The 19,989-nt window shown below is 44.2% G+C and overlaps 1 protein-coding gene across 2 annotated transcripts; it reads right to left on the reverse strand.

Moving 5' to 3' along the window:
* Positions 1 to 1,747: 1,747 nt before the first annotated feature.
* Positions 1,748 to 19,986, reverse strand: LOC120412978 (arginine/serine-rich coiled-coil protein 2). Of its 2 annotated transcripts, XM_039573627.2 has the most exons (5): positions 19,796 to 19,986; positions 13,717 to 13,947; positions 13,002 to 13,052; positions 3,191 to 3,514; positions 1,748 to 3,119 (listed from the first exon to the last, which is right to left on the reverse strand). In XM_039573627.2, the coding sequence occupies exons 1-5, from the start codon at positions 19,850 to 19,852 to the stop codon at positions 1,983 to 1,985; spliced, it is 1,800 nt and encodes a 599-aa protein (XP_039429561.1). In that variant the 5' UTR covers positions 19,853 to 19,986; the 3' UTR covers positions 1,748 to 1,982. The 2 variants fall into 2 exon arrangements, with proteins under 2 accessions (XP_039429561.1, XP_039429562.1); XM_039573628.2 differs by lacking the exon at positions 13,002 to 13,052 and having other exon boundaries at positions 19,796 to 19,984.
* Positions 19,987 to 19,989: the final 3 nt, after the last annotated feature.

Raw genomic sequence — 19,989 nt, forward strand, 5'->3', positions numbered from 1 at the left:
AGTGACTATTTTTATTAAAGTGGTCTAACTTCATGGAAACTATGTTAGAAAGGTACCTTAAGTCATTTCTTATCTCCCTTCAACGTTGTATTAGACAAAATGGCTTGTTTTCTAAGGTGGCCCATTCTGCCCCGCACCCTGGAAAAAAAGTCGAAAAATTTTTTTTTTTAAAGTGGCTCAAAAACAGTTTTAAGCTAAAAAATTTCATCAACCAAGTATATAACATTGAAGGGAACATCCCAAAGCATAAGCCTACTACACTGAATTCATAAGTTTTCATGTTTTTCTATGGTTTTTGGCGCATTTTAATTAGGCGGGCCATTCTGCCCCCCTCCCCCTACAACGGTAAAAAGCACGATTAAAAACCATTTCTGATCACTTTTTTTCATTTTAACGGTGCACATCAACCAGAGCTTTTGCACCCAGATTTTTGTAACAGACATTTTAGTATCTTCAAAACTACGGGTACTATCGAAATATTTTTTTATTCATCCCCTAAAGTACGGCCCACAAAGTAATTTACAACAAAGTTTGATTAATTTTACATTCCCAATATTGCAGGATTGGGTCCGTAAGTTTGACAATTTTGGTATAAGAAGACAACAACTTCCTTCGTTGCTGTGCACCCTTTTAATGCAATTTTTTTTTGACAGGACAACATTTTTTCGATGGATTAACTATGGTCCCTTTGGAACGAGCTGTCAAGTAGGAGTTTTTCTGTCAAGAAGGACCGCGAGGTTAATTTTTCAAAATTGATTTGAAAATCCATTTTAAACTATTTGTGGTCGTACAAAGGGTCATTGTACTCAGAAAAATAAGCTTTATCTTTGTTTTTGGAATATTTTCCAACACGTAAGGTTTTTCTCAAGTTTATTATTTTTAAAACATGTACTGGGATAGGCCACACAAAGTCCATGCACTATTTTGGAAAAAAAAGGTTTTTCAATAGTGTTTAGAAAAATAGTTACGTCAAAAATTCTTGATAGTCATAGTTTTTCTTGTTTAAATCATATTTAAATGTTCAAACTTTATTTGTACGTTAAAAGTACCATCACTAAAGTAGCTGATATAGTTTTTAAGAAAAAAATCAATGTTTATATTTAGTTAACTAAGTTTATAAGCTTTTTAACAAAATACATTTAAATTTTAGGTAAAATTGTTAAAAAGTCGGAATTTTGCCTGAAATTTTTTAAACTCGTTTTGTTTATAAAATTATTGATTTATATTGCATTTTATACTGAATTCGAAGAACGAATCACAAGTTTTCACATTTTATATTGTTCAACTGAAATTGCCTATAAATTTGGAGATTGTTTTAAATTGTGTTTCAAAAATACATAGTATTTATTATTTATAAACTTATTTAACCTTCTCGTAGTGGAAAAATGTCCAATGAATCCGAAAATGCATTTCGTTTACCGATTCAAAATCATGTTCATTGAGAAAATCATGACACTTTGAGAAGTTTAAAATAATGACTTTCATCAACATTTCCCTAACTATAGTTTACTAACTTTTTAAACTTTTCAAAATTTTATGAAAAGTTCTTCTTGAGGTACTTTTCTCAACCACGGTCAGTATGATTCTAAACCATTCCGTACGTATTTTAATTGTACTCTTTGTTTTGCGACAACCTATCAAAGTCACCCCGTTTTACGGTAACAAAAAAGAAAGAAAAATATATTGATATAGGTAATTTAATTTGATGAAGGCTTTCGGATATTTTCACGAGAATACCAATACAATCTGCTTATTCATACCATATAATATTATTATTATTTTCGACCTTTTCCTGCGCCCCCTCGTTACACCTGCAACGTGTAAGATTCCACGCAGGAGTGCATCAGCGCGCACGTATTTCACACGAAACTAACGATACAAACTATCAATCTTGCGCCAAAACCGAAATCAGTTGTGAATCCCGCTCGCTCGCTACTCAAACAATTTCTACCTGCATATTATTTCCTTGCGCTCCCGCGTCTCTAGAACGTCCGCGGCTGCGAACTGAAACCCAGCCCAACGCCCCGCATCGTGTGCGTCACCTGCCGGGCCACCTCGTACTGCTGCTCCATCGTGGAGAAGAGTTCCTCCTGCTTTTTAATACTGTCCCCACCGGAGGCGGAGGAGCTGGAGGCGGAGGCAGCGGCGCCGCCAGCGCTGCTTGTCGCGGTGTCGGATTTTGTGGCCTCCCCCGGTCCCTTTTGGCCGTCCTTGACGCCCATGAGGCGCAGGAACTTGGAGGCCACCTTGCCGTCCTTGTCCTGGGAGAATTTGGCCTGTTCCCACTTGCTGATGTTGGAGGAGACGTCCTTGCTTTCGGGGGTTTTGTGGCTCCAGAGGAGCTTCCGCTTCTGGACCTGGTCGGCGTAGCGCACGGGGTTGACCACGCCCGGGTTGTAGTACGAGGGAAGGGGGACCGATTCGGTTGCCTTCTTGCTTTGCTGCAGCACGTCGATGCCCATCTTTTCGAGTTGGGCCGCTTTAACGTTGCTTCGGATGAGGGAACTGCGCGAGAGAGCGGCGGTGGTCGCGTCGATCGGAAGGCCACCTCCGATGGTCGTGCCGGGTCTCGTTGGCAACTCGACGGGACCTAGGTTTAGGCTCATCAGCGGTTGAATGTGCGCGGTTGGGTTGATGAGGGGAAGTGGGCCCGTTGGAATCGGCATCAACGGCGTTGGCAGAAGCCCGACTCCCGGGGGATTCGGCATGTAGTGCGGCTTGGCCGGTGGCATCGCCGCTGGAGACTTGCTCCTCGAGCGCGACCTCCTCCGGCTGCTACGTTCCGGACTGGATTTGCGCTTGCGGTCACGCGACGAGGACCGCCGGTAGCGACGATCCTTGCTGTCGTAGTCACGCTTGTGGTCGCGGCTTCGCTCGTACTTGTCCGTCCGGCGATCGTCCTTGTACCGGCTGCTCGAGCTACTCGAGTACTTGTCACGCTTGTCCCGATCGCTGCGACGATCATCGCGGTCGTGCTTCGAAGAACGATCCTTCTCCCGGTACTCGCGATCGCTCCGACTGCGATGCTCTTTGTCCTTGCGCTTGCTTTCGTAACGATCGCGCGAACTGCTCCGATCGCGACGCTTCTCCGGACTTTTCTTCTTGTCCTTCGAAGAACTCTGCAACAAAACCAACACACACAAATTAGTTCAACAACCCACCTCCAACAAAACCCCAAAATCCCACAAACCTCATGCTTGGACTCCGACCGACGATCCGGCGATGGCGACAAGGATATCACCTTCGGGGCCACTTTCTGCTTCGAGCTCGACGACTTGCTCGCCTTTTCCGGAGTGGTGGTCACCTTGACCTTCGACTTTGAATTCTTTTTCGAGGAGCGATGCTGCTGCTTCGAGCGACGGTTGTGGCCGCGGCTGCTGGAGCTGGAGCTGCTGCTGCTCGAATCTCCGGAATCGGAACTGCCCGAGGAGGAGCCCGAAGACCCGGACGAGGATGACGAGGAAGAGGACGAAGAAGACGAAGATGACGAGCTGGAGGAAGAGCGCGAACGTTTCTGGAAGGAGAACAAGTGAGGCAAGTGGCCGCGAAAGCGGGTTAAGGGTGGCTAGTGGGGTGTGACTGTTGAGTTGAGGGGAAGTAGTAAGATGGTATCACGGAAAAAATCGTGATATGTTTACTGAGTGGTGCCAAGAGTGAGTAGACAGTAAACGACATCAACTCTTAAAAATTTTTGCAGCAGTCTTAGGCTAAAATAAAAATAGTTATTGCTTTAAAAATATTTTTTTATTTTAAAAAAATTGCAGAGTTGATTGTAACGATTAAGGACACATTGTTAAATGTTTATATATGCATTTTTAATCAATTAAAGGCAATTTAATTTTTATTTTTTACAAATTGGAAGTTTTGGGCCGCAGATTAGAAAAGGGTAAAAACATTAGAATATTTTTGGGATTGCCTCAAAAGGCCGAAACTCAAAAGGCAGAATCTCGGAAGGCCGAAACTCAAAAGGCAGAATCTCGGAAGGCCGAAATTCAAAAGGCCGAATTTTGTCTTTTGCTCAGAAGGCAAATCGTCTCAAAAGGCCGAATGTCTCGAAAGGCAGAATGATTATGGAATTCAGAATTTTCTTCATATTTTCAAGATTCTCTTTGATTTTGATGTTCAAAGATACAGTAAACTAACGATCTGTGTTCTTTTTTTATAATTTTAAGCGAAATAAGTACATAATGAGTACATTCTGTTTATCTTTACCGCACGCAGAAAAATAAGGCATATTTGAATCAACAAAACGTTTTGTTGATTTGAAATCAAGATTTTTGTTGAATCAACGCTAAACGTCAAAGCTACTTTTTCAAAACAACAAAATATTTTTGTGGAATTGAAAAAAACAAGTTTTGTTTCAATGCAAAATCGGCGTTGATTATATTCAACAAAATTTTTGTTGAATCAAACCTCGTACAAGCTGATTCTACAAAATATTTTTCTGCGTGCGATCATATTTTTTTTATGCTTAAAATTAGTAGAGTAGAATGAATTAAAGCATTTCAAAAGATTTTCAATCTTGTTGTTGTAAAATTATGGTAACGATAACCGAAATTTGATCATTCGTCACTAAGTAAATGAATTCAACTAATTACAATTTTTTTGTGGTAAATAAATATAATATTTTAAAATTTATTTAGCAGCAATGCTAGAAAGTTATGTCTCTTTATTTTGAAACCAATGTTTATTACATAACTATGGTTTAAAATAATAATAATTGCAAACCGCGCCCAAAAAGGCGGAAACACATTACAAACGAAGTTTGGAATGCGTTTCCGCCTTTTTGGGCGCGGTTTGCCTTATGAGATTCGGCCTTTTGAGCATTCGGCCTTTTGGGATTCGGCCTTATGAGAATTCTGCCTTTTGAGTAATTCGGCCTTTTGAATTTCGGCCTTTCGGGATTTGGCCTTTTGAGATTCGGCCTTTCGTAGGAGACCCTTTTTTTTCATAAATTCATTGAAATTTGTAAAAAAATAACATTTTGTTTTATTTAATCTGTGATTCTTTTTTCTCATATGTTTTGAAAATGAAGTTTAATATTTGAAAATTATAAACTTTTTAAAATACTTTTATTCAAAAGATCCGAAACGATTGTTTCACTTTTTGACATCAGCATATTTAGTAATTAAATTAAAAATGATAACGATTTTTTGATAATTCTATCGGCGATAATGGATGATACCTCATTTTTAAAATCTCTCTAAAATCGACGTAATTCAACCATGTCTTGATAAATTTTCAATGCTTCTACTGATAATATATTTTTTGAAAATGTGGTAAGTTTCTCAGTATACAGCAATTTCATTTGAAAAGAGCCTTAAACGAAAAAAAAGTTGTCCGATCGGACTCAAAGTTTTTCTGGGGGTTCCTTGGCCAAAATAATTAGACCCGTATTTTTCCTGTTAATGAACATCTCCTATTTTTGAGTGTGTTACGTAAAATTGTCCAAGGAATCCGATAAAAATATTTTCAGACAAAGGCTCTTTGGTCCAGACACCGTCAAAACGGCATTTTAAAGTTTCATTCGACCTTTTTAAATGTTGGGCTAGATTTTTCGGTCTTAAGACTTGTTAGTCGCGGGGAGCAGTGGAACATGCGAATGAAACGCGGCGCACTGGATTAAATCAAAAGTGGACTGTATTTTTCTCTCTCTTGAACTAATTCTAATTTTATTTGTAGCGAAACGTGTTTTGTCGACTGCTCTGGCCGACGGCTGTTCTGAGAGTGTTGTGTGTGTGGTTACTTCCGCTGTGAGCGGGGTTTTTGTGTCGATCAAGTTGGCAGCGACGGGCGACGGCGAGTTTGACAGCTGCTCGTGCGGGGGATAGGACGCCGCACCAACACCGTCCGTTGCGCACAGGGTGACTGCGCGCGAACATCCTCCCGGCCCTTGAGGCGGATGCCTCAATCCATCGGAAGCGGGACCAGCTTGTGCACCGGCCGCTGATACTCCTTCTCTCCTCTGCGCACGGTGACGTTGCGAACGACGCCGTACGGGTCCGGATGTGCTGCGACGATCCTTGCGAGCTCCCAGGCCGCAGGTGGCGTGTTCTCGTTCTTGATCAGGACCAGCTGTCCCGGATCCAGATTCTGCTGCACCGTTTGCCACTTGTTCCGCGGTTGGAGGGTGGCCACGTACTCGTCACGCCAGCGTGCCCAGATCTCGTCGACGTGGCGCTGAATCCGTTGCCACTTGTCCAAAAGGCCTTCCTTGATGTGGCTGATGTCCGGTTCCGGCAGCAGGTTGAGCGGCTGGTTGATGATAAAGTGGCCCGGCGTGAGGGCCTCGTACAAATCGGGCGACGCAGAGAGCTGGCACAAGGGACGCGAGTTCAAGCACGCCTCGATCTGCGTCAAGACGGTCGAAAGGTCCTCGTACGTCAGCGCCGTGTTCCCGAGCACCACTCGGAGGTGCTTCTTCATACTCTTCACCGCCGCTTCCCAGATTCCTCCCATGTGGGGGGCGGATGGAGTGATGAACGTCCACTTCACCTTGAGGTCCGACAGGTACTGGTTGACAGCTCTGTTGAACTCAGGTGACTGCAGGTGCTCTCGGATGTGTCGGTCCGCGCCCACGAAGTTGGTTCCGTGGTCGGACCAGATCTCGCTGCTTATCCCGAAACGAAAAAAAACGAAACTATTGGCACTACGCCCCCCGGGGCATGGCCTTCCTCTAACGTGGGATTTCTGCTCCAGCGCCTCTGACGAGACAGGAGAAACCGGGACCGACGTTTTACTTCACCATCCGATAGAAGCTCAGTGGATAAGGCGGGAATCGAACCCGCGTCTCAAAGCATCATCGGGATCGGCAGCTGAAGCCGCTACCCCTGCGCCACGAGACCCACGCTGCTTATCCCACGACGGGCGAACATGCGCTTGAGGGCGGCCAAGAACGCGCTCGTGGACAGGTCGGAGACGGCTTCTAGGTGCACTGCCTTGGTCGCGAGGCAAACGAAGACAGCGACGTAGCCTTTCACTGTCTTGGCCGTCCGAAGGTTGGAGGTGCGGACGAGGATTGGACCCGCGAAGTCCACACCACAGTGCACGAAAGGACGAGCCGGGTTCGTCCGTACGGAAGGCAGGCTTCCCATCAGCTGCGTCGCGGTTTTCGCCTTCATTCTGCAGCAGCGCGTGCAGTTCGCAACGTAGCCACGCACCACCGTTTGGCAACCAACGATCCAATATCTTTGGTTGAGTGTGGCGATTATCAGAGTTGGCCCTGCGTGCAGGTTGCGAAGGTGGACTTCTGACAGCAGCAGGTTCGTGTACCGGTGCTCTTTCGGGATGATCACAGGATGGCGCACGTCGTACGGCTGGTTGGAGTTCTGGAGTCGGCCACCAACCCGCAGAGTGCCATCTGCGTCGACGAACGGAAACAAAGCCTTGAGCTTGCTGTTGCCTGGAAGCGGTGCGTTCTTGACCAGGCAATCGATTTCCGTCTGGAAGCTGTCGTGTTGAGCCGCTCGCGCCAGTTGCAAGCAAGCGTCGTTGATCTCCTTCGGCGTCAGCGGTCCTTCCAGCTTGGGCGCGTTGGTGCGACGAGCCAGAGAGTTGAGCCGCAGACGGTTGATCCAGCACAAGATGCGCCGAATGTGAGCCAGATCAGAGTAGCGGTTGAGCAGGAAAGTCAGCGTTTCGTGGTCGCACCAGGGCGGCGGCACGGCGCTCACGAACAGGCAGGTGATCGTAGTCCGCATCTCCAGCAGCTCATCCTCTTCGACCTCGCCCAGTGGTTCAATGCGCCAGTAATCCTTGATCTCTTTCAGCCAGCTGGGGCCGTAAAACAGGGGGTGCATCAGCAGCTCAAGCGGCGTGATTCCCCGGGACGCGCAGTCGGCCGGGTTGTTCTTGGACGACACGTGGAGCCAGTGCTTGCGCGGCAGAAACTGCAGAATCTTGGACGTGCGGTTGGCCACGAACGTTTTCCACTTCCTCGGCAGCGACGAGAGCCAGTGTAGCACGATCTGCGAGTCGCTCCACGCCACTAGCTCGACCTCCAAGTGCGTGAACGATTCCAGCACCTTCACCTTCAGGTCCACCAGCAACTCGGCCGCCAGCAGCTCCAGGCGTGGCAGGGAGATTTGTTGAATGGGTGCGACTCTGGTTTTGGCGACGACGAGGTTGATTTCGACTGTGCCGTCTTCGGCGACCGTGCGGGCGTAGATCACAGCTGCGTACGCAGCCTCGGAGGCGTCGCAGAACCCGTGGAGTTGCAGCTTCCCTCCAGAGTGTGGAATCCAGCGCTTGATCCGAATTCGTCTGAGGTGGTGTAGCGATTCCTTCAGCGCAATCCACTCTCCCAGGATGAAGGCTGGGAGTGGATCGTCCCAACTTAGGTCGTAGAGCCACAGGTGTTGGAAAAGGATCTTCATCCGGATGGTCACAGGTGCGATCCAACCGAATGGGTCGAAGAACTTCGACGAGTCGGACAGAAGCTGGCGCTTGGTGTTGGCACTGTCGATGTCGAAGTTGAGGTCGAAGCTGAACGCGTCCTCCTGGGGGGTCCACTTGATTCCCAGGGCCTTGACGGCGTCTTCTTCTTGGGGTAGCTTGAACGGAATGGACTCGTCTTGTTCTGCACCGCACTCCAGCAGCTGCGGTTCGTTCGAGCTCCACTTTCGCAGGACAAAACCACCACTCTCCAGGACGTGGGTGATTTCGTTGCGCAGGTTCTTGGCGTCGTCGATCGAGTCTGCCCCGGAGAGCAGATCGTCGACGTAGAAGTTCAGAGGGATCCGCTCGGCTGCCAGCGGATGTTGCTCCTTGTTGTCCTCAGCGACCTGCCGCAAGGCCGCCATGGCTTGGTACGCCGCACTCGCTGTTCCGTAGGTGACGGTCAGCAAGCGGTAGTGTTCCAGAGGTTGCTCCGGACTTTCACGCCACACGATTCGCTGGTAATCGGCATCTTCTCTGTCGACGAGCACTTGCCGATACATTTTCTCGACGTCAGCGCAAAAGGCAAACTTGTAGGTGCGCCAGCGGGTGAACACGTTGAAGAGTGGCTCGTTCACGTTCGGCCCCACTAGCAGGCGGTCGTTCAGGGACACCCCGGAAGCAGTCTTGCTCGAGGCGTCGAACACGACGCGGAGTTTCGTCGTCTTGCTGTCCACCTTCCAGACGCCGTGATGCGGGAGGTAGAACGATTTCTCCGGTGCGACTGCCACCTCGCAAGGCGGCACCTTCTCCATATGTCCGAGCGCCAGGTACTCGGTCATGAACTGCTTGTAGTTCTGTTGTAGCTCACTGTCGAGGCTAAACTTTCGTTCCATGGCCTTGAACCGCCGGATGGCAGCGGTAGCCGATTCGCCGAGCTGCGGCTTGGCACTGTCGAAGGGAAGGCGAACCACGTATCGCCCAGCTTCGTTGCGAGAGAGTGTGGAGTGGAAATGCTCGGCAGCGCGCTGCTCGTCCGGAGTGTACTGCATGGCTTTGGGCACCTCCTCCACTTCCCAGAACTTCCGTAGAGTCTGGTCCAGGTTCATTGTAGTTGTGAGCCCCAACACCGCACGGCCCTCGGCGGCATGCGATGTGTCGAACTGGCCACCGACCAGGTAGCCGAAGATGGAGTTCTGTGCGATGGGCGTACCTCGACCGTCGAACAGCTTGCCCGGTTCAAGAATGGAGAAGAAGACCTCGATTCCCAGCAAGAGGTCGATCTTTCCACGCTGGTTGAAGCTCGGGTCTGCGAGCGGCGCCTCGGCCAAGGCATTCGTGTCGACGTTGAACTGCTGACTCGGCTGATCCGGAACCAGGTTGTTCAGGATGAGTGCATCCACCACGATGACGACACGGTCGTCGAATCGCGATGCGATCTGCAGCGTCACTGCTCCGGTTGTCTTGCTGGGCTTCCCGTCGGTGATGCCGCTCACGAGAATGCTGGCGTTGCGCCGTTCCAGGCCAAGACGTTCGAAGGCTTGTTTGCTGATCAGCGAGTTCATGCAGGCAGAGTCGACCATTGCCCGCACTTCGTGGAAGACGTTGTTTCTCCCCATCACTTTGACGACAGCCGTAGGCAGCAAACTCATGAAGTTCACTGAACGGCTGGTCCGGAGATCCGTGACATAAGATGCCACCGAATCCGCTTGCTTCGTCGTGTCCACCTTCGTAGGTGGCTGCTTCTTTTCAGCTGCTGGTTGGTCGCGGGGCTGCCCGGAGTTCGAGGCGGAGCTGGCATCACCCGTGCAGAGCAGCGTGTGGTGCTTCTGTTTGCAGTTCCTGCACGATCCTGACGTGCAGCTTTTCACTCCGTGGGTCGACTTGAGGCAATTGAAGCAGAGCTTAGCTCGCTCCACCAACTCTCGTCAATCGCTTGCTGGCAGCTCCCTGAAGCTGGCACACTGGTAGATGGTGTGAGCTTCGGAGCACTTTGGGCAGGTTGGCTGGGTGTTCGCGTGGAAACTCTGGATCGCCTTGGTTGACGGAGCGGTCTTTCGTTGATCCACCTTCCGCTCCTGCTCCTTCTTCGTGGTCGTGTCAGCTGCCTTCTTGGAGTAGGATGCGCAAGTCTCCAGGGCATCGCATCTTCGCTCGAGGAACGTTGCGAACTCGTTGAAGCTAGGAAATTCCAGGTCGACTAGCTTTTGAGCCCACAACGAGCGAGTTTCACGGTCGAGTTTTTCCAACACCAGGTGGATTAGCCACGGGTCGCGGGCCTCGTACTGTGCGCCGAGAGCCTTGAGCTGCCGCACGACTTCATCCGATGTGGAGACGATTTTCCGGAGTCCTGCGAGCGACGGTGCTGCCACCGGCGGCTGGTCGACGAACTCCTTGACGAGCGCCGCGACGGTGTATTTCTTCTTATCGTAGAACTCGGTGAGCAGCTCCCACACCTCATCGTAGTTTCCGTCGGTGATCCGGAACGAGTTCACCTTCGTCGCGGCCTCTCCTTCCAGGTGGGACTTCAGGTAGTGAAGTTTAACGGAGTTGTTGAGGTTCCGGTTGTGGATGCAGCTCACGAACAGGTCCTTGAAGGACGCCCACTGCTTCCGGTCGCCAGAGAACATCGGCAGTGTGATGAACGGCAGGCGCACCTCGAGCGGAACCTGGGCTCCGGAACCGTGAGCTTCGTCGATTGGACGGGAACGTGCGACCATGCCAGTTTGGCCAGCCAGTTGCGACATGGTGCTCTGGGCCTGAGCCTGTGCTTCGAGCAGCAGCTTCATGGCATCCCGCAGTTCGTCCTTGGCATCCACGACGGTCCCTTCGCTGGTTCCACGAGGAGGCTGCTGTTCGTCCAGCATCCGGATGTAGCCAGCTTTCACCTCGTAGTAGACATCCTCAAATTCCATGCGGTGATTGAAAATTGAGGTTATCTCGGTGATTCCTTCCGTCAGTTCTTCCAGATCACTTTGCACTTTGTCAAACTGGTCACTGAGGTCCGTCAACTTGTGCAGGCGTTCCTGCAGCTCTCCGATCGGAGGCTTTCTTTTCTCCAACGCACTAATGTTCGACTGCTCCCACTTCACTCGCGAAAAGAGCACATCGCGACGCTTTCGAAGCGGTTCCATTTCGCGGTTCACTTTTTATCCGGCTGAGAAGGTCCAATGTTAGTCGCGGGGAGCAGTGGAACATGCGAATGAAACGCGGCGCACTGGATTTAAATAAAAGTGGACTGTATTTTTCTACTCTCGACTAAATCTAATTTTATTTGTAGCGAAACGTGTTTTGTCGACTGCTCTGGCCGACGGCTGTTCTGAGAGTGTTGTGTGTGTGGTTACTTCCGCTGTGAGCGGGGTTTTTGTGTCGATCAAGTTGGCAGCGACGGGCGACGGCGAGTTTGACAGCTGCTCGTGCGGGGGATAGGACGCCGCACCAACACCGTCCGTTGCGCACAGGGTGACTGCGCGCGAACAAGACTATTTTTCCTAGAAAGACCAACTTACCACCTTTAATTTGCGTCCAAGACAACTAAAATCGATTGAAATGGCGTGGAGTTATGATTTTCTGAAAAATGTTGTTTTTGCTAAAAATGACGAGAATTGCAATTTTTAGGACCACCCTAGCACGGTGTAGGTACACCCTAACGGGCGAACAAAAAATACGGGTCTTATTATTTTGACCAAGGAACCCCAGTTGAATCCGATCGGAGAACTTTTTTTCGGTTTAGGCTCTTTTCAAAAGGAATTGCTGTATAAACAGTCAATTTTTTTGCTTTTTTGTAAAATACTAAAATTTTACAAAATATACCTCTAATAAGGTGAACAAACATACACAATTTTGGTTCATCTGATACTCATATTGAAAATTTGGAAACTTTGAGAACTTTCGAAAAAATACGGTATTTTTTGAACAATTTGAGTATATTTTTTTATATATTTTGAAACTTAGAACGTTGCAAATATTTTTCATAGTTTATGAGGCCCCCCTTTGAATGTCTGTCTGAGTAATCAGGGGGCAAAACAAATATTTTTTTTAAACTTCAAAATTTTAATGAAAATTAAAGTTTAATCAACCGAAAACCAGTTAAAATTATTTTTCCTGCGTTTATAATCATATTTAGCATGTTTGAACTCCTTTGAAGACATTTTAAATTTTCATGAAATACCAATTTTTTTTCGCGAAAAAAATTCCATCAATACATGGATATTCTGAAAACTAATGATTGGAAAGCAACTGGACGCGTGTAAAATGCACTTTCAAATACTTTTTTCATCCACATGTTGAAACCTAGACTTACAGTTTGTTATGCCCTGGGGTCAAATAAGTGTACGCAAATTCGCAAACAAATCAAAATGTATGCAGGCTGACGTTTCTGCAAACAAATGCAGGCAAACTGTCAAAAATGCGAGTTTGTTTGTCATAGTCTAATACCTCCTTTAGGTATTTCTATGGGATTCGTTTACCCAGCTGAGTGTTGTATGATTTTAGGTCAACGATTTCGGTCGTATGTTGTTCTCAGGCTATCACTCTCGGCACTCACTTGTTATTGTTTCATTGTAATTCTTATAAACTACATTATCATATAGTGAAAATTAATATGACCCTTGAACAATACTTACGCCACCGTTTCCTTCGTGGGAAACACGGTCGTCTTTGTTTTTGTGTGTTTTCTATACACGGAGAAGAGGGTGGTATTAAATTATATTACCCGTGTTTGAGATCATGCAGTTGAGTTGAACGGCCGCCAATCGCCATCGCGCGGACATTTCGGGCGTCTCCTTCCAGGGGTGTTGAGTTGCCGCTCACTTTCGGGGGGGTACTTGTGAGGTACGTTTTTTTTTTGTTCTGGGTGAGACTTTACGTTTTTTTTAAGGGGTTGGGGCACACACTTTTCACTTGGTATGAACTTTTTTTTTTTTGCTTTTTTCATATTAAAATGGATTTCTTTGAACGACATAACAAGTGTCAGATTATTCGAGGAAATTGGCAGTTTTTTTTTTGTAAAAGATTGATTTTGTTGGGAGAGAGTTGGGGGTGGGGCGAACGCAATTTGACCATCAGTTTTTTTTTTTACGAAACAGAAGTAAGCAAAACGACCGCATGACGGCGAACAACGTGGCCGGTATCGAATCCAACGGTCGACGATTTCCGCAAGTGGAGAGACCATTCGCAGAAATAGCGACCCGTGGGAATCGATCGCCCTTATTTCCTGTTCAAGCAACAAAGACTGAGACAATCCTAACGACGAATTCCCAAAACCACGCCGAAAAAGGGAAGTTTGTTTTTTTTTGCTATGGTTTGAAAACTTAATCAAAACGAGAGTAAAATATTTACCTTTTTGGGTCGCCTCTTGGTGTCCTCGTCCTTGGCGGACTGCCGCTTCTTGTCGTCTCCACCGGCCGGGGCAGTAGTTCGCTTCTTGGCCTTTTCGTCGTACTCATCGTGGTGGGACGATTTGCGCTTCTTGCTACCACTGCCACTGGCAGCAGAGGGCTCTTCCCGTCGAGCTGACGACTTGTTGGTGGTGGAGGTGCTGGGGCGAACTTTCTTCACCGGTGTGGAATCCTAAATGGAAGGGTCGACTATTCAGGATGTATGTGGGCAGACAGCAAATGGTATTATTATGTGGCACTTTGGTTCGTGGTTGGTAAAGGGGGAAGAGAGGTGTGGTTGGTGTGGGTGAGGGGTTTCGGCTGCCCTTCAATGCATGTTGTTAGCTGGTTATTGTTATTATATTTCTGAGATGAATCAAAATTCTCAGAACTAATATGCAAAGAAAGGCAGGTACGTGATCATGTTTGTTTCGAGCAGATGAATTGTTGCAAACTTTATCAAAAGTGTTTCAAATCATTAGCCATTTAAGAATGTTTTCAGTAAGAATCCACCATTGAATCAATAAAATGCTACTCATACATATCACATTCCGAAACTTGACATTTCAAGCCAATTTCTCAAACACGTGTTTACTGCCCATGATCGCATAAATGTCCCATATCCATTTTTATCACTTTTGAGTTATTGATGCAGTTTGGTTCAAAATCGTGTGCTCTTTCAAAAGAGCATATCACATCCAGTACTTTGTTCTGGAAATCAGGAGGAAATCCAGTTTTTTCGTGAAAACTTAACACGTAGCCTTATGTGTGGGACAATCTTCAAATGCGTTTTTCTCAGCTTGCTGTTTTTGCATATGGGACATTTATGTGAACATGGGCAGTTTACTAGTAGTAATTTTCTTGAAAAGTGTTCACGTGATGTTTATGTTACCCATAAGGCCGTTGCAAATATTTTTCAAAGTTGGCCAAAAATGCCATCTTTTGACATTGTTTTAACAAAATTAAGAATTTTCGAAAAAAATATTTAAATCATGTTTAAAATTTAAAAAGTATGTTTAAAAAGTACACGTAATTTAGTTTACTGATTTTTAAATTAACTTGATTTTTTCAACACTGGCATTACATCCCGAGCATGCTTTGCTTATTTCAATGTTTTTGCAACCACGTGACTTATTCATGTACGAAATCAAGCATGTTAACCGGATATGACATCATTTCAAGCTTAATAGAGTTATCTACGTGCGCGTGTATTGCGTGTACGTACACGAAAAAGATTGAGGTTAAATTTTGTCCGGCCAGCAAAATCAAATGGTGCGCTAGTGTGTGTACGCGAAACGTCATACAGCTCTATAAGGGTCCTCTGCGATATTCGCAAGTGAGGGATACGATCGCAGCAGAATGATAATAATTCCTGAGAGCCGCACTCAGCAACTAATTTTCAATGTTGAAAAACGAAAAATTTGTGAAATTTGTTGATCCAAAAAAAAAAACATTTGCAAATTTTGGAATTAGGAATAACATTCTAAAAGGGCGTAATACTGAACTTTTCTCCAAGATACCAAATCGACCAAGATTTTAGGGGTATACCGAAATATTTCGTCGGGAGAGGGAGCGGCCGTGGCTGACTGGTTACGGTGTTCGCTTTGTAAGCGAATGGTCCTGGGTTCGATGCCCATCTGCTCCCAACGAGAAAGTTTAAGACTTAGGAATACTTGAAATACTGAATAAGAACGAAAAATTAAAGTCGCTCGAGGTGGGGTTCGATCCCCCGTCCTTTGGATTGGTAGAATTAGGAATACTATTACTACAAACTATATACACGCTGGGCTTTTGTCCATTTGACAAGGGCTCGGAAGTTCTAAATAACGTTTGAATCCGATTGATGCAAACGTTCTTTAGGGCGGGGCTTGTCGATAAAAGCTGAGGTACCTCGCGCTCGGCTAGCCAGCGTAGAAATGGGTCACCGAAGCTCGGCAGAGCTAACACCTTCCAAATGCCTATGCGAGTTATTTGCATGTATAGAATGTAGGTCTAAAAATACATGGAAATAACTCAATTTGTAAGAAGCGGCCGCGTGGTCCCGTTTGGTTGGTTGCACACACACACACACACATACCGAAATATTTCGTCGGGGGGTCTAGAGTAACTTTTTTTTAATTGAAGATTATTTTTCGATTTTATGGGATATTTGTTCAAAAAAAGTCACAGAAAATCGGTGCATTCATGTTGGTATCACTCAAATTTATTATGAATAGGATGCCTAGGAGACTCTAACCAACTATATTTGACCAATATTTGACCTCCACTAAAAAAAATTCGAACCAAATTTTCCAGATTTCTAGCTTTCTTTGAAATTACCTCAAAATCCAAGCTGGAAACCCCGAAACGACCGAAAGTAAATCTTTTCTTTGTAAAATTAGTCATAAAAATACAGCAACACATTGCCCACCTACGAATTTGAGCATTAAACAATGCAAAACATAGACTACTTAATTAATAAGCTGTTTATTATCCAATAGGCTCAGAAAATTATTTTTTCCATCCTCTGCCACATTACACCATTACATTATAACACATTTTAGAATCAATCACATTGTGTAGAACAGTTTTCTGAACAAGTTCCATAAAAAAGTATCAGTTTTGGTTCAATATAAGCAGAGATATGCCCAATTTTCTGAAATAAATAGTGCCTTTCTCCAAAATTTCTTAATTTAATTACCTTTCACATGATGGGCACTGCCTACTAAGATATTTTTTATGATGATAATATTTTTTTGAAACATAAAAATTATATCAAGTTTTGACGAAATTCATGAATATTATTCTATAGCATTCATTATAAAACTCAGTAGGCAGTGCCCATCATGTGAAAGGCAATTAAATTAAGAAATTTTGGAGAAAGGCAATATTTATTTCAGGAAATTGGGCATATCTCTGCTTATATGCAGTAAATAGTAAATGGCTAAATTTTGGTACAATAATGCAGGAAATACTTTACTTTGACCCACAAACTTCGAATTGGTGCAAAAAAAGTTGAATTTGAAGTGGTGCACCAGAGCACCATCAGGAAGATGAGCAACTTTTTTTTAAATCACAAAATATAGTTTTCTTCAAATCTATTGGTTGAGTTGTTTGAAAATGCTTCGAAATGTGTTAAAACTACTTATTCTTTGCTGTAAGACCATATTTCTGAAGTATGAATTACAAATTCTAAAATCTCTGCATTTTCAAGTTTCTTTGATTGGCTCATTCAAAACCCACAAACAACTATTTTCTTGAAAAATGAGGAAAATAATAAAACCATCGGTCTTATAACAATGTTTTGTCTTGTTTATGAATAGTCAAAACGTTTATAAACTTTTGTTTTGATAAAAAATAAGGTTTTTCTGTAATTTAGAAAAAGTGCTCCTAAATATTTAGTTGCTCATATGCCTAGGTGGTGCTCTGGTGCACCAAATGAAAAAGGTTGAAAAACACTCAAAACCGGTCCAAACTCACAATGTTAATCACAGGAGTTCTTGTCCAAGGTTCAAATGATAGCAAAACATTTTTTGTTTCATAAAATTTTATGTTTGGTAATTTTTACGGGCTTTCGAAAACAGGTCTTATTTATTTCCCTAAAATTGGCCCATTTTTGTTTACATTTCACACTGTAACTTTGCTTGTGCTTAACCAAATTTGATGAAATTTGGGGAGATGTTAGTATACATTCTACATGAACACCTGCAACTTAAAGCACCATGAAAAGTTGTGTCAGTTCCGAGATATTTGAGTTCAAAGTTTTGGTGCTCTGGAGTAACCATGGGCGGGAGAGGGTTAAAAAAATCAATTCTTGTAAATTAAGGCCAAATTTGTCTAAATTATCGCTCGGTGTACTTTTTCAAGAACTTTAGGAGAAAAGGCAAATTAAAGACGGGTTATTTCCCGACATTTTGATAGCTGAATCGAATTATTTCGTTGGGGGATCTATTGCAATTTTCTCGTCAAATCTCTTGCCAGGATGAACTTTGGAATTCATTGACTAAATCGATTGAACCAGATGGGAGAAAAGAGTTCGCAGAATACTTTCTCGCAATTCGCAATAGAGTTATCTAAGGCCGATCTCACGCACACTAGCGCAACTTTTGTTTTGCTGGCCGGTACAAATTGTAACCTCAATCTTTTTCATGTACGTACACGCAATACATGCGCACGTAGATAACTCTATACGCAGTTCGCAGAATACTTTCTCAAAATAAAATATTAGCTTTTGTTATTTTCTAGCAGAAATAAAAGCAATTAAAAGCATCTTTCTAGGATTCAAGTCTGGGTGCTCTCTGGGTAGAAATTTCAACATAGGTACCGCCAAAACCTATTTGCAAGCGATAGGTCCTGGTTTTGAAGATTTTTTTTTCAGAATATTTATAACAATCCTATGAAAAACATGTTTAATTTCATCATTATTTTGAAAAGAGCGAAAGAGCCGTTCAAAAGAGCCGCTTTTTTATGAGCGAGTGAAAATGAGCGGCTCCTAAAAAATAGCGGTTTTGCCCACCTCTAGCTACTTTGGTCAAAGGAAAGGCCCCCAAAAAGTTTGAGCCAAATAAAAAAAAAATATAAATAAAAATGATTTCCGGAATTCGGTGATTAGCCAATTTGTTTGATAAAAAACAATGACGTTGAAATTTAAATCAAGCCTAAAAATCATTGGAAAAACCTTTTCCGAAAAGTACAAAAATGTAATATAAATTTGTTTCAAAAAGATTCAAGATCAGAAAAAAAAAATAACGAAACATGGTTTCTCGCAAACCATGGAATACACCAAAAGCTACGATTTTTTTTTCTTGTTCGATGTTTTTCTTGTTTTGTTAGTTTTTAGTATTTTAATTTGCATGTATCTTGTTTAGTTTATATTTTTTTTTTTTGGGTAGTATTTGGAGTATGCTACCACCTCCTTTTATTACATTTCTTGACTTTTTTTTGATAAGGTCCTATAAACAAATGTAAACATTGAGTGTATCCCTTTCACACCTTATGTCAAAGTCCATCGGAGTAAGCGGGATACACTCAATGTTTACATTTGTTTATAGGACCTTATCAAAAAAAAGTCAAGATTTTGCCTTTATAATTTTTTCATGTTTTTACAGCCACTTTTTCAAATTTTCTGCTTATTTTTCACATTTTCTGCTATAGAATGGCACCATTATTATTTGAATTGTAAAAACAATTGCATAGAGGCATAGTCTGGCATACTACAAAAATTACTGGATACTTTTTTACTTAAAATAATATGCGGGGTTGGGTTGTAGGGAGTTAACATGTCAATGCAGATATTCAAATCCGGTTACTGTCTGGAAATACAAAAATAACAAATGTTCGAGTTTAACCACCTTGGAGGCATGAAACTAGCAACAGATCAAACAGGAATTTTAAAGAAAATAGGTACGTGAATAATATTCGGCTACAAAACCTTACGGAACAATAATCTGTGTATTCAATGCTACGACCATTGGATATCCATCCGGGTATCCGGATGAGCCACCAGATTTAAAATTTTTATTTAATTTTATGTTTCATCACGATACTGTTGGTGATTTGATCCAGCCCTTTAGTTTTCGATATTGGTATTGAGTTGTTGATAACTGGAGCATTACAAATTTCATTTCGATTATCAAATCTAAACCATTCCCGGGGGAAGAACGTGTTACGTATTATTTTTTCTGTCGACAAAAATTACCAAAATAGAAACGCATTGGTTGAGTGTCAAAAAATTTCTCTCGTTTCACACATAAACATGAGGAAATATTTATTTTCATCTGTTTTCTTTGATTTCAATCCAAATTCATAATGTTTCAAAGCAACTTCGAAAGTGTTTCCCAAGTAGCATCAACATATTTCACTAGCTTGCAAATATCGATTTTTCAAAACCTCAGCTCGGTCGCCGCCGCATTTGCTTCCTTTTACGGAAGTAGCGCTACGCCAAACCCACTTTTTTTTTGTTGAGTGAAAACGTAAACAGTGAGACCACCGGGGCGGATTCCCCCTGCGTCTTATTCCCGACCGATCGCAAATCAAACCACAACATTCCCCCCCGAAATTACCCGTTCCGGAGCGGAATCCTCGTCGTCGCTGTTGTAGTTCTGCAGCAGAGAATCCATCTTGGAGTGGTGAAAGGGGAAAAATCTTTAATTTTCCAAACTGCTGATGCGTCGTCGTCGCCCCGTCCACACTGCCAGAAGAAAACGCGAAAAATCAACCGCACGCAACGAAAACTCGAAAAATAATGAAGTTTCAA

This window comes from Culex pipiens, chromosome 3 (genome assembly GCF_016801865.2).
Source record: "Culex pipiens pallens isolate TS chromosome 3, TS_CPP_V2, whole genome shotgun sequence".
Classification (NCBI taxonomy): Eukaryota; Metazoa; Arthropoda; class Insecta; order Diptera; family Culicidae; genus Culex; species Culex pipiens.